The sequence below is a fragment of the Suricata suricatta genome, chromosome 8 (assembly GCF_006229205.1).
Source record: "Suricata suricatta isolate VVHF042 chromosome 8, meerkat_22Aug2017_6uvM2_HiC, whole genome shotgun sequence".
Classification (NCBI taxonomy): domain Eukaryota; kingdom Metazoa; phylum Chordata; class Mammalia; order Carnivora; family Herpestidae; genus Suricata; species Suricata suricatta.
In genome coordinates, this window is record NC_043707.1 from 122,242,216 (window position 1) to 122,257,037 (window position 14,822).

General features: G+C 54.4%; 1 protein-coding gene across 1 annotated transcript in view; it reads right to left on the reverse strand.

Annotated features, from left to right (window-relative positions):
• ZDHHC18 (zinc finger DHHC-type containing 18) overlaps positions 1-14,822 on the reverse strand; it is a gene marked incomplete at its 5' end in the record, with an annotated part of 24,142 nt that extends 9,320 nt beyond the window's left edge. The window contains 2 exons of the mRNA XM_029945866.1: positions 10,312-10,472; positions 14,617-14,822. Coding sequence (XP_029801726.1) covers positions 10,312-10,472; positions 14,617-14,822 — 367 coding nt within the window. The remainder of the gene's footprint in view (positions 1-10,311; positions 10,473-14,616) is intronic.

Sequence of the window (14,822 nt, forward strand, 5' to 3'; positions counted from 1 at the left end):
CAAGTGGCTCAGTCGGTTGGGCATCCGACTTCACCTGAGGTCACAATCATGCAGTTCGTGAGTTCAAGCCCTGCATCAGGCTCTGTGCCGACAGCTCAGAGCCTGGAGCCTGCTTCGGATTCTGTGTCTCCCTCTCTCTCTGCCCCTCCGCTGCTCACCCTCTGTCTGTCTGTCTCTCTCAAAAATAAATAAACATTAAAAAAAAAAAGTGTCTGGGGCACCTGAGTGGCTCAGTCAGTTGAGCGTCCAACTTCGGGCTCAGGTCATGTGAGATCGAGCCCCGCATCACGCTCTGCACTGACAGCCTGGAGACTGTTTCTGATTCTGTGTCTCCCTCTCTCTGCCCCTCCCCCACTCATAATCTGTCTCTGTCTCAAAAAAAAAAAAAACATTAAAAATTTAAAACAAAACCAGGCATTATGGTAAAGGGCAGGGGATTTGAGGCCAGTGGACACACAATGAAACCTGGTTTTGCCACCAACTGGTTAGGTGACATGCTGAAGTTAAATGTCTGGGCCTCAGTTTCCTCATCTGTAAAATGGAAATTACAGGTAGAATGGAGCATGAATCCTGGCTCTACTTCTTTTTAGTGGGGTTTCTCCTGGTGATGTCCTTTGCTAGATGTTCCACATGGCAGATGGTTTAATCTCTCTGAGCCTCTGTTTCCTTGATCACTGAAAGGAGGATAAAAATAGTATCCACATCACAGGATTGTTGTGAGGATGACCTGAGGTAATATACGTGAAATGGCACAATGTAAATGCTTAAGAAGCGCTCTGTTATTAGGAGCTCACAGAAGTACTAGGAGAAAGGAAGAGGCAAGGGAAAGAAAGCACTTCACTGAGTGCGTCCTCCTGAATACTGAGCACTTCTAGACATTATCTCCTAGAATCCTGAGACCATCCCAGGAGGTAGGATTACCACGGTCACCTCCAGGTTACAGTTCAGGAGACTTTTCAGTGAGGTCCCGTGACGTGCCCGAGGCCACTCCCAACTAGGAAGTGAACCAGGATGTGAACCCAAGTTTCCTAAATGGGCTTGAGGTCTTTTTGTAAATTTCAAAGCGTCATAATGAGTGTTATTTAACGCTCCCTGGTTCCTTATTTCTGCCAATGGCACAACCCAAGAGCTGGAAAGAGCGTCAACGAGCATGTTTCGCAGCCCCTGGTGCACAGAAGGCACTTGATAATTGTCTCTTCGCTGACTGCCCCTCTTCTAACCCCTTCAGTTTACAAATGAGAAAACAGGCCCAGAGAGGTTAGGTGATTTACCCAAGGCTACACACTGAGCGGCAGAGGCAGGGAAAGTCAGTTTGGAGGCCTTTTGCAGACCCTTCCTTCTCCCTCACCCTTTCCTGGCCAGTCACTAGGACCCTCTGCCTTCCAACCCACCACACTTCTCTAAATAACCCCTTTAGGGGGCACCTGGGTAGCTCAGCTGGTTAAGCGTCTGACTTGAGTTCATGAGTTCAAGCCCCACATCAGGTTCTCTGCTGTCAGCCCGGAGTCCGCTTCAGATCCTCTGTCTCTCCCTCTCTCTGCTCCTCCTCTGCTCATTCTCTCTCTTTAAATAAATAAATAAATAAATAAATAAATAAATAAATAAATAACCAACCCCTCTTGAGTTATAACCCTTCACTGGTCTTCCCGAATAAAACAAATAAAAGAGCACCTTCCGGTCCTGATACGAGGGCCCTCCACAATTGGGCTCAACCTCCACTCCCGGCTCTTCTCCCACTATCCTTGCCCTGCGAGTCCCTGGCAACCTGGGCTTCCTGCCCCCCGCCTGGCCAAGCCCTGGCCCCCCCGCCTCCTCGCTCACCAGGACTCTCCTGCTCCCTGTCTCCTGCCTAGCACACATTACCTGCTCCATGCTGGGTCTCTCTACCCAGACCGCATGCCCCCTGAGGGCAGGGATGGTGGAATAAACAGGCCATCCCAGGCCAATGAACCATGAGGGAGCAGGCAAAGAGGAGAGAGCACATGCTTTGGACTGCGACAGGCCCAGAGTTCAAATCCTGACCCTTCCATTTATGAGCTAGTACCCTAAGGAAGTTACTTAACCTCTGGGAACCCGCTGTGGCATCTAGGAAGCCGACAAACAACAGCGACTGTCTGGAAGGCTTATGGAAGGATCAGAAATAGTACATGTAAGGGAACAGGCACGTGGGGAGCTCTTACTAACAGCTGTTCTCAGAGGGGCAGCAAGGCACGGGCTCTGGAGTCTGAAACACTAGACTTGAATCATGATTTTGCTGCCCCCTTGCTACTGAAGGAAGTCCCTTCACCTCTTGCAGCCTCAGTTTCCTCATCCGTAAAATGGAGATAAGACAGCCTTGATCTCACAGGATTGTGGTGAGTGCCACGTGAGAATCTGCAGGGTGGCCCTGGGCACGTGCTAGATTCATAGGAGCCTCAGTCCTGACACGGTTCACGCTGGGATACTCCAGCTTGCAGAATTTGCCAGCTCTTTCCGAAACTCTTGATGCTCTTCCAAATCCAGCCTGTAACCCTACTCCACGGGCCCCAGGTCCAGCTCCTGTCCCTGCCCGCTGCTGTCTTCCAGGCTTGGACACAGGCTTTGGAGCCAACCAGACAGGTGGCCCAACCGCAATGAGCCATGTGATGTAGGTCAAGTCTCTGTGACCCTCCTCTGGTAAGAAAGAAAACTTCTCTGTGCCTTTCTCTGGTAAAAAAAAAAAAAAAAAAAAAAAAAAGGGACATAATCACATCCGTCTCCTAGTGTTATTAGGAAGACGAAGGGACACACTTTGGCAAGTGGGTTTAGCAAAGCATCCAGCCCCCGGCACGAGCTTAATAAATGGTAGCCATGATCAATATTGCTCCTTCTATGAGACACTGTGTTCCAAGCAGCTGATTTAAGAAGAAACGTCACAACACAACCCGGCTGTGAGTGAAGGTGAGCCCCCCGCCCCAACCCCAGGCCCCTTCAGGAAAGAGGAAGAGAGAAGTGCCTGGAATCCTGAGGGATTCCCACAGGCCCTCCCCAAGGCGGGAGGGAACTCCTATTGCACACCGTGGCCCCCGGGGCCGGGCTTCCCCTCTCCAGAACTCAGAAAGAAGAAGTGACGCTCTGCACACCCGGCCAAGAGGAGAGAGTGTCCCACCATAGCAAGGGAGCCACCAGATGCCCAATGAAAGCCGCCACCTGCGGGGCCCTGACCATGCTGGGTCAAAGGAGGCCCTGCAGCAGGGCCAGTAGGAGAGCGACCCCCCAGCCCCACCCGGGGGGAGGCACGCGGCTGCCCCAGTGCTTATTCTCTGGCCAGACGGCACTGCCCGAGCATGGCCCTGGCCACTGCCTCAATTTCCTCCTCAACACATTCCCGCCAGCAGCCAGTGTGGGTGACGGCTCGTCAGTGCCCGGAGCAGGCCTGTGTGCCATTCCTGACCATGAGGCTCGGCCTCTTAAGTTCCCATAGAGAAAAACAATTTTCTTTTCTTTCTTTTAATAGTATTTTTTAAACACTTTTATTCATTTTTTGAAAGACAGAGAGTATGAGCAGGGGAGGGGCAGAGAGCAAGAGAGACACAGAATGCAAAGCAGGCTCCAGGCTCTGAGCTGTCAGCACAGAGCCGGACGTGGGGCTCCAACTCACAAACCGCAAGATCATGACCTGAGCCAGAATCAGCTGCTTAACTGACTACCGAGCTACCAAGATGTCCCCAAGAAAAACAATTTCCAAAGGGTACTGTCATTCCCTGTCTCACTGGATGCACAAGAAACATTCAGGGCCGGGCAAGGAGACCGGTACCCCTCTTTTACAGATGAGGAAACAGACTTCAATAGTATAAGAGGGGGGACTGAAACTGGAACCTTTGTTTTCCAAATATTCTCTCAAACATTACCGACCACTACACCAAGGCCTAGGGCAGGTGAGGGCAGAGGAGGCAAGTACGGAAGAGTCAAATATGTTTGCTTTTTTTGTTGTTTTTTAGAAATCACCATTTATTACATTAGGTAAATACCATAACCGACATCTATCAGTGCGCATGTGGTCATGACCATCAGTTTGCTTGAAAAAAAAAATTTACAGAGGCACCTGGGTGGCTCAGGCAATTAAGTCTCTGACTTGGGCTCAGGTCATGATCTCGCAGTTTGTGGATTCGAACCCAGAGTCGGGCTCTGTGCTGACAGCTCAGAGCCTGGAGCTTGCTTTGGATTCTGTCTCCTCTCTCTGCCCCTCTCCTACTTGTGCTCTCTTTCTCTCAAAAATAAATCAACATTACCAATAAAATTTTTAAAAATGTTTTAAAAAGCGGGGTTTGGGGAGCGCCTGGCTGGCTCAGTTGGTAGAGCATGCAAGCATGCAACTCTTGATCTCAGGGTCATGAGTTCAAGCCGCACGCTGGGCTTTGTGCTTACTTAAAAAAAGAAGAAGAAAGAAAGAAAAAAAAACATTTGCTTTGTTCACCCTGTCCAGAAAATATTTGTTGACAAGAAGGAAGAGTGGTAAGAGATGTTATCCCTGCCCGCAGGGAATCTAAGATGTACTCCAGGGCTCTCTCGGTTGCAGGCTTTCCCCTAAGAAGTCACGGTCCTCTCAGGTTGGCAAGGCCTTCCTGCTGCCTTGCGGGTGGGATCTGAAGCCCCTGGGGATGCGGTAATGAGGGGGAGGGTTCCTCCCTGAGCCCCTGTGAGAGGCAAATGAATCTCCCCACATCTCCTCCTGGCCAAGAGGCATGCTCTGGGTCCCTCACCCGGACCGGACCGCAGCCCGTGGAGAGGGGCAGGCAGGCACCCTGTAGTCACAGCCGGAAGGCTGGCTCTATGACTCAACCCAGGGGCCGGCATTGGCACTGGCATTGGGGCGGGGGGGGGAAGCTGGGATCGCCACCAGCCTTGCCAGGTCCTGACTGTTGGGTCTTCCGTTGCCCCCACCTGTGGAGGAAACAGCTGCAGGGCTGTGGTCTCCCCAGCTTCCAGGTCAGCTCAAGGTCAGCCGCAGGCTGGGAGCGCTGGGCCACCGCAGTTCCCACCTGACCCTTTCTGTTCATTCCAGAGATTTATGGAGCCCCTACTGGGGATCAGCTTGGGGGTCAGTTGGGGGCGGGGATACAGGAAGAGCCTGGCCTGAGGGCACGGTGAGCGGGTCATGCAGATAATTACAGAGTCCGGGTCAGAGGCACTGTGAGTCAAGTGCGGTGACTCGGGCCGGCCAGCCTGATCTCATTTTGAAACCTGGCCCAGCCACTTGCTGGCTTGTGACTTTGAGGAAGCTGCTTAACCTCTCTGAGCCTCATTTCCTCACTGGGTAACAACATTATCAAACTTGTAAGACGATGATGTGAATTAGAGATAACGAAGGTCTAACCCACAGCTCTGGGCTCACGGGGTCACTGGCTTCTGCACTGGAGACCGGGGGAAACGTGTGGGGCCAGGGGCAGGAGGCAGCGCTGGAGGGAGCAGCAAAAGGTGAAGTGGCAGTTAGTTGGATCAGGAGGAATGACCCCTTGGGCTCACCAGGAAGAGGGTGCGGCAGTAGAGGGGCTTCGGGAACAAAGCAAAGGCACAGAGGTTTAGTGTGCACAGCGTGGCCACCTGGGTGGCTCAACGTCAGACTTCATGGGTTCTCATGACTCATGGGTTCAAGCCCCCCGTCGGGCTCTGTGCTGACAGCTTGGAGCCTGGAGCCTGTTTCAGATTCTGTGTCTCCCTCTCTCTCTGCCCCCAACCCCGCTTATGCCCAATCTCTCTCTCTCAAAAATAAAAACATTTCAAAATGTTTTTTAAAAAATGTGCAGAGCATGGCAGGGCATGGGAGGGCTGCAGGGGTGGGGGGTGCGGGCAGGTAGGCTGGAGCATGCCTTCATCCTGCAAGCAAGTGTGCCCCTGCGGGCAAGTCTGCAGGAAGGTGGAAGAGGAGGTTTCCTGGCCACAACCCTTGGCCACCACACGAGGTGACACGATTTCACGTGATGAGAAAGTTGTTCCCTTTTCAATTTTCTTTCAAGCCTCTGACTCCATCAAGGGGAAGAGTCTCAACTTAAAAAAAAAATTTTTTTTTGATGCTTACTTATTTTTAAAAAAGAGAGAGCGAGCGAGAGAGCAAGCAGGGGAGGGGTAGAGGGGGCCAGAGACACAGAACCCAAACCAGGTTCCAGGCTCTGAGCTGTCAGCAGAGAGCCTGACGCGGCGCTCGAACCCATGAACCCCGAGATCATGACCTGAACTGCAGTCAGACACTTAACTGACTGAGCCACCCAGGCGCCCTTGAAAACTCTCAACTTCTAATACCTAATACCTGTGATCCCCACAAGCCTCAAAGGGGCCGCTTTTTGCAGGCAACTGCACCCACCAAGAGTTCTGGAACATTGTCATGTTTCTGTTTTTATCATTAGGTTCTATCCCTGGTAAGAGGCTTTCAGCTTACAAGGTTGATAGAAATGTTGGTTGTAAAGTACATTTGAAAACGCGCCACCTAAAGGAAATACTATGGAAACTGAAGGTTCAAGATGAGGGGCAGGAAGCGAACAATCACGGACGTTGTACTCAAAAGACCCATCTTCAGGAAACACTGTGGAGGGTGTCAGGGAGTCACTCGAGGTCAAAGCCAGGGAGGGCTGGGGCCAAATCTGAGTCCTGGGGACCCAACTGCGACTGTGGGGAGAAGCCAGGTGCTGGGGCCTGGTCAGCAGAGTCAATCCAGGTGGCAAATGAGACAGGTCTGCCCTAGGGGCCTGGGCTTCAGACGGGCCTGAGGGGAGACACCTTGGGCACAGACCGGCTGTGGTTTGCGACCTGGCCGAGGGACAGGCCGCCTTTATGTCTGTTCCGTGAGTGTAAACATGTCTACATCAGTGTCTGCCACTCAGATCTGGATGTTTCTATCGTCTCCCATCAGACTGGCAGCCTCCTGGGGGCAATGTTGCCACCTCCGACCTCTTTTCCAACTTCCCAGAGTGCCTGGACTCTGTACGGCCCTGTGGGTGACCTCACTGCATGGCTTTCCAGCTGACAAGTCAAGATCTCAGAGCCGGGTGGCCAGCCACCCCAGTCTGCCTGCACCCGAGGGGTTTCCCAGACACGAGACTGGAAGGAGCTGGTCACCCCACTTCAGACGGTTCTCGAAGGGCAGGAGCCCTGTTGGGCTGCAACGGCTGGCCTACGGGGCCACAGGGAGAAGGCCACAGTCTGCACGGGCCCCGGAAACCATCAGTTCATGTTTATGTGACCAGCACCATCCCCCTCAAAGTAGACCCCCCTTCTTCTATAAAGGGCTCCGTGACCTTGGTCCTTTTCAAGAAAATATATTTCACCCTGATTAGAAACCTCCGGCTACACCCTCAAATCTGGCTCCTGTTCAAGATTCAGAGTTCAGAGGCCTCAAAGATGTCACCTCCCAGGCTTGGCAGCTGTCCCAAAGGAAAGTCTCCCACCCTGACATGTAGGGCCCCGTGGGACGAACCCCACCCCATTCTCCAACCAGGATTTCTCCAATTCTCTCAGGTGTCACTCCTTTCCCTGCCAGTGTGGCCTGCTCAGGGCTCCATGCCCGTCCCTTCCCCTCCACTGTGCTCTCCTCTGTCTTTTCCATCTGCCTGGAGGCTCCCTTTACACTTACTCCGCTGCTTGAACTCCACCCAAACTTTAAACTTTGGCCCAAGGCACGTCTCCACGAAGCTCCCCATATCCTCCAGGCAGAAGATGCTCCTGGTGCCTCGGATCCTCCTCCAAAGCCTGACCTCATCCTCGGCGGCTGCTCAGGCCGTCTACCTGGGACTGAGCTAGCCTGACAAGGGCAGGGTTCCCCTCAGATTCGTTTTTTTTGGCCTCCCACCTCCTCCCCTGCACTCAGGAGCCCGCATATAGAATTAACACATAAATGATTAAACTCATGATGCCTAATTGGGAGAAGTTTCAAACGGTCTCTCCATCAGTCACCTGGGGACATCAGGGCTCCAGAGGCCCATCCATTCGGTCTACACCTGGCAGACTAGGGGAACAAGACCTCACTGTCTAGGAGAGGCTGCTGGGCCTGCCCGACGACTCTCTAACGACCACGGCGCAGCACGGCGCCAAGACAGGAAGGGCATGGAGCTCTGGGAAGGCGTCACAGAAGGTCTGGCCCACCTGGGGTCATGAAGGGTTCTCAAAGGACGGAATACCTGAGTTGAGACATAAGAATGAGGACGTGGCCATGGAAGACTGGGAACGCATCCCTGTGGCCATCTCAGAAGAGAAAGCAAGGGATTGGGGAATCAAGGCGCACAGTCCATCTCCACGCCCCCGTCCCTGGCCGTGCGGTCCCTTACCTCAGTTCCTGCATCAGCACAGCCAGGCTGCTGGGGATAACGGATTTGTGGGGAAAATGGATGGAACACACTCAGTACGTGGCCAAGCGCTCCTCGGACATGGGGGATTACAGCTGGCATTACTGCCCACACAGCCCACAGGAGGCCAGAGGATTCCAGGAGGGCCAGATCCCCAAGCCCAGGCTGAGCTGGACAATAATCTTGCCTTGAGATTAGCTCCGCCCTGGAGGGAGGAGAAACGGGCTGCCACCGAGCCCCCCCTACACCCCCACCCCCATTGCCAGGTGGATTGCCTCGGTCAGACCGCAGGATTCTGAAGGAGCAGAGTCGAGTCTAAGAGGCCAAGGGGTGAGTGGCCCAGTGGTGCAAGAGGGAAGGAAGCTGGATGCAGGCACAGGAAGACGGCCATCGAGGGCGTGGCTGAGGACAGGCCTGGGCAGAGGGACGGCCGAAGGACAAAGAGCAAGAGAACATCATCACCCTTCCTGCCCACCCTCCTGCGCTGCTCCAGAGAAGCAGCGGAGTGACTCCCAGTGCCGGATGCAGCAGGCTCTGACATGAACAGGCCACCAGGTCTGTCCGAGGCCGGTCAGATGTTTAAGAGCCTGTCTGAGAGTCACCCTCTTACGGGAAGGAGCCAACCACAGACCGGAAACCCGGTGTGCAAACAGCCACGTCACTTCTCCCCAGGAAGGAGCGAGGGTACAGCAAGCTGAGATTAAGGCCCCAGCACCCAGCCTCCCAGGGGGACCCACACAGTGGTCTGGGAGGAATCAAGGGCTATCTGCGGTGCCTAGGGGCACAGGCTCTTTCTGGCTACAGTGGCCTTCCTGCTTTCCTTACACATACCAGCTTGGGGTGCCTGGGTGGCTGAGTTAGTTACACATACCAGCTTGGGGTGCCTGGGCGGCTGAGTTAGTTAAGACCCGACTCTTCTTTCCGGCTCAGGTCATGATCTCATGGTTCATGGCATCAAGCCCCGAGCCGGGCTCTATGCTGACAGTGCATAGCCTGCTTGGGATTCCTGCTCACTCTCTCTCTGCCCCTCCCCTGCTAGTGCTCTCTCACTCTCAAAAAAAAATAAACATTAAAAACAAACAAACATACCAGCTGGGTCACCACTCCAGGTTTTGGCTTCTACTATTTCCAGGCTGCATGTTACTGGCTCCATCACACCATTCAGAGCTCCTCTCAAGTGCCACCTCCTCCTAGAGGCTTTCCAGGATCACCTACTCTAAACTCCCCACACCTCCTGTGCTTTTCTCCCAGAAACCTACAGAGTTCAAGCCCTCGTCTCTTCAGCTCTTTGCTTCTTTGCTCAGAAGTCACCTCCCTCACAAAGTGTTCCCTGCCCACCCTACTTAAAATCAGACCCTCTTCCCCCAGCTCTCTTCCTCCCTCCCTACTTTCCTCCTCCCTGATGTCCTAGATATTTGTTCACTGTTTCTCCTCCCACCAGAACAGCAGCTCCATAGGTGCAGGGGATTATCGTCATATTTGTTCACTACTGTATCATCAGCATCTAGAAAAGTGCCAGGCACATAATGGGTTCAGCAAATGTTTGATGAATGAATAAGTGTCTATAATAAATGTTTAAGAGCTAGGGCTCTGGTCAGACTGTAGGAGATCTCATTCTGGCTCTTTCATTTACTATATGATCTTGGACCACTCACTTTACTCCTCTGAGACAATCTAATCAGCAAAGGGAGAGCAACAACAGGCCTTGTCTCACAGGATTATTGGGGGATTAGAGAAGATCATGCATGTAAAGAGGTGAAGACACTGCCTGACTGCCCCCGTGAGCACCCGGCACTAAGCTGGCGGCCACAGTAGCCTGCATCTGCTTGCATTTCTCACTGGCTTCTCTGTTCACTTGTTTATCACGCGTCTCCACCCGAGTTTCAGCTCTGGGCTGCACTACTCACTACCATGCCCGCCGTTCCTCAAAAGGTCTGGGAAGGGGAAATCGGGCCTCCTCTCCAATCAAGGAATGTGGAGCCAGGAGGCGCAGTTTCAGGTGGACTGGGAGCCTCACCGATCTGTTTCTCCAGGGCAGCTGCCTCACACACGGTGGCCCGGGGCAGGATCCCAGGGTCGGTGAAGCTGGTCTGCAGCAGGCAGCTCATGACGAAGAAGAAGAGGATGGCAGCGATGATGGGGATGGCGAGGGTCAGCTGGCGGGCCAGGAAGGGACAGCTAGAGAGAGAGAGGGAGAGGGAGATGAGCAGATACCCCAAGGGCTCCAGCACCAGACAGGTGTCAGTCCACCAACACCACCGCATTCGGACTTACAGCCTTTCTCTGAGGAAGAGGGATAGCTCCTGGGTGAACGCAGCCACTCCTCCTCCAAGAGTTCCTGGAGCAGACATCACTAATGGATCTTTGCGCTTTCCCTCGGAGCCAATAGCAGACATGATCAACAGATCCCAGCACTTTGTTTTTTAATAAGCTAAGGAGAGAGGTCAAGATCCCAGCACTCTTAACCCCCGCATTTCGCTGCAGCTTCAGAATCCTTCTAAACACAGAGCTTCAGGCAGTCGCTACCAATGAACCAGGCAGTCACCCGAGTTGACCATCCATGACAATAAAGTTCACTTATTCTTTCATTCAGCTACTCCACAAATATTTAGCGAGGCCTCATACGTGCCAGGCAATACCGGCAACAAACAGCAGGAAAAACGGCAGTAAGAGTGTTGTTCCCTATGCCTCCTGAGGGTACGGTCTCGTGGGGAAAAGACATGTAAACAGAGAGGTGCTGCCCACGGCTCTGTGTGCTAACGTGGGAGAGAGGAAAACAGGAGAACAGTCAGGAAAATCTGGCTGAAGGAGATAATGTCTAAGCTAAAATCTGAATAATAAGTAGGGTTGGCCAGGTGAAGGGGGTGAGGGGAACGAGCATGGTCCAGGCACTGCCACTGTCATCTGAGGGCTGGCATCCCAAGTCGGTGCTTTCAGGCACCGGACCCCAGCCGGTCTGGAGAATGGCCTGTGCACAGGCCCCAAGGCCTGCCTAAACTATTAGCCACCGTCCTTCACTGCCTTCCCCCCAGAGCTGGAGCGGCACCCGAGAGGGCCAGGAGCTGCTACTTGGGAAACGACAGGCTGCTGGGAGCCCGGATCAGACAAGCTTTCAGGAGCTGGCCCAGTTACAGAAAGCAAACCTGTGGACAGCTCCTCTGTTTCCAGAGTCTACCACCAGAGGCTCTGGCCTCCAGAAAGGCCCTTCCCTTGAAGAGCAGAGACTGCCATGTCCAAGAGTGCCAACTGGACCACATTCTGCTCCAAACATCTCAGCGGTCCCTGGGTGCAAGCCTCCAACAAAGCTGGGCCCTCTAGGTCACCCACATGCCAATCACCCAGTTCATGTATAACCAGACTTTGGGGGCCATGGACACTTGAAGTGTGAGACTTGCAGAGCCCTCAGAAACGCCAAGTGTTAGCTCCCTGACTTTACGAGAGGGGCTCTGAGGCCCCCAGCCACATTCAAGGTCACCCAGGACTGGGGCCTCCGGGCAGGGCTGGGGCCTCCAGGACCTCATCGGCTACTCTCTCTCTGTTCCTTCAACAAATATTTACTGTGCTGAATGTGTACTACACACCAGGCCCAGTTCTAGGCACCAAAGACACAAGAGTGTGGAGAACAAAGTCCTGCTGTGGTGAAGGGACAGACAACAGACGAGCAGAAAATACAGACATAGTATGTTCCGATGGTGGCAAGAACTTCCAGAAAACAAATGTAGTCAGGGAAAGGGGAGAGGAAGGAGGGGGGTGGTTTGTTCAGTTACAGGGACAGTCAGGGAAGGAGGGAAGAAAAGTGAAGGACTGAGCCATGAGACTATCAAAGGAAGGGTATTCCAAATGGCGCAAAGGCCCTGAGGCAGGAATATGCAAAGAGGCCAATGTTCCTGGAGGAGGACACACAGTGGGGACAGTGCGGGGTGGATGGACAGAAAGGAAGACTAGATTCTGGCTCTTATCCCAGAGAGCCAGGGGAGAACTCCAGGGGGGGCCTGGGATCTGACTTAGAATTAAAGGGGCACTCTGGTCTCCGTGTGGGGTGGAAGTGGCGCAGAAGCCAGGCGCCCTGCTGAGAGTCCCTTGCAATAATTCACCAAACCAAACAATGAGGTAAAACCATTCATTCTTAGCAGGAAAAGGCCTAGAGAGCCACTCTACCTTTTCCCAGAACAATGGAAGAGTGGGAGGTCGCTCACTCTCCGGTGTTCCCATGCCCGGGTCCCTACTGAGGTATCACGCCAGCCCAGACCCAAGGGAGCTCGGAGCCCAAACCCCAAACCCTCCTACCAACTCTACCAGCCCAAGCAGAGAAGAACAGAAACAAGGCAAGAGGATTCACAAGCCCTCCCTGAACCCAGAAGTCCTCATTTCTCTCTCAGCTGGGGGACAAATCTGTCATCAGTCAAGATACCCACGCAGCCCATAGAAGATCCTGCTTCTGAACTAACTGAATCCCACACTTCAGTGTCATGAGTGGGGGCGGGGAGGGGGGCAACTTCCTCCGACCCAGCCCTGGGGTTAATGGAAAAGGAACTTTCAAAACACTCCATGGGGTCGGGTCGGGTCAGCGAGGTGGATCTGAAACCCGGCCCAGGGAACATGCTGGAGGCTGGGGGCTCCCCAGAGTTTCTGCCTGTTACACTATCCTGGGACTTTTTATCCACCTGACTCAGAAAGGAAGGGTGAAAGGGAGAAGCTAATTTGTAGGAAGTCCTCACCTTGCTTCAAGGGGAAACCAAGGTTGTGGATACATGATCTGGCAGCTGGCAAGGGTTCCTGGGGGTGGCGTCTCTGTGGTGGCCTTAGCACAGCCGCCGGCCCTTACGAAGTGTTTTACGGTGAAGACAACAGCTAATACCAGCAGCCAGCATTCAGAGCCTGCTACTGGTTAAAACCTGACGCGCATGACATAGTGCCATCCTCGTGACAACCTATGATAAAGCCCATTTTACAGATGACAAAACCAGGGCTCCAAGGTGAAGGGACTGCCCCAGAGTCATGCGGTTAGTGCGTGGTGGGGCTGGGATTTGAACCAAGTCTGCTGGCTCCACAGATGGCATTCTTAAGCACACTGCACAATTAGGCAAGACCACAAAGGATTGGGAGAACTTGGAGGGGAAGGTGTGCGGGTGAGCGTGAGCGTGAGTGTGAGTGTGTGTGCGAGGGATCACACAGCAGATGACTCAAGCTAGAGACCAAAGGTGGAGTGCAAGACTTCTGGGAAGTGACAGGCATCTCCCCCTCCAACCAGAAAAGGGGCTCCTGTATGGACCTACCCTGGGTCACGAGGGGCGGGGGGATGAAGAGGTCAAAACCCCACAGGGGCAAATAGGACCTGTCACACCAAAGCACTGTGGGCTCTCTTGAAAGATAACAAGGTACTGCAGCTGTTCCTGCCATGGGACAGGCCAGAGGTATGCTTCAGAACGGTGAGAATGCTAAGAAAGAAGGGTACACGGGGTGGGGGGCAGGGGTCTGGCAGAGTCTGAGAGAAGGGCCGAAGCACTGGGGACACTAAGGAAGGTACTGGAGAGGGGAGGGAGGCCCAAAAGACCCAAAGCTGTCTGGGAAGACTGCCTGAGGGCCTAGAGGGAGAATGCCTGAGGGGACAGCAAGGGGGAAGGGTCTGAGAGTAAGAGATGACAGGCGGGACCCTGGTGGGACACAAAGGCAGCTGGGAGACTTGTGATGGGGAGTATAAAGCCAAAGGACACGGAAGAGATTCAGAAGTTGTCTGGAAGGAACATTAGTCAAAGATGCCTCAAGGGGTCAGAAAGAAGCTGGGGGTGGGCAGGAGACGGTCCAGCAGAGAGGTGAGGGCAAGGGGAGCCGGGAGGCCTGAGCCAGGTTCTGAGGCGGAAGAGAAGATGGGACTGTGCAGGGACTTGGGTCTGTGTGGGGCTCCTGGCAGAGGCTGGGTACCAGGGAGAGGCAGGGAAGGATGCGAGACAGGCCAGAGGATGGGGCGATGGGGCCCCGTGTGGATGGGGTCTCCAGGTGGGGGAGGGAGAATGGAGAGTAGGGGTGGGGTTGGGGCGGTGGGTGGAGAGGACCAAGGAGGTCAGAGGAGAGGGGACAGGAAAGGCCAGGGGGCAGAACCTGAGGGGCCGAGGACGCAGGCCCCGGAGGAGCAGGGAGGGGAGGGTGCCTGGCAGGTGCGGGGAAGGGTGGAGCGCCCCGGGAGGTCCGAGTGGACGGGGCGCCCAGAGGGAGACCAGAGGGAGACCCAGACCGGACGGGTGGGGCGTGCGGCAGAGGGTGGAGGGGACCGGAGGGGTTGGGGCGCCCGAGGGGGCGGGGCCGGGGTCGCCGCGGAACTCACTCGAAGACGAAGAAGAGGATGGTGGTGGTGAGGATGAGCAGCAGCGTGAGTGCGAAGACGCCGCCGTGGCCGGCCAGCATGAGGCGGCCGCCGCAGTAGAAGCGGTTGCGGCCCGGGAACACCTCCCACTTGCGCCTCGGGCGGCGGCCGATGCTCCCGCTGCCGCTGCTGCTCCAGCGCGGCGCGGCGGCGGCGGCGGCGGCGTC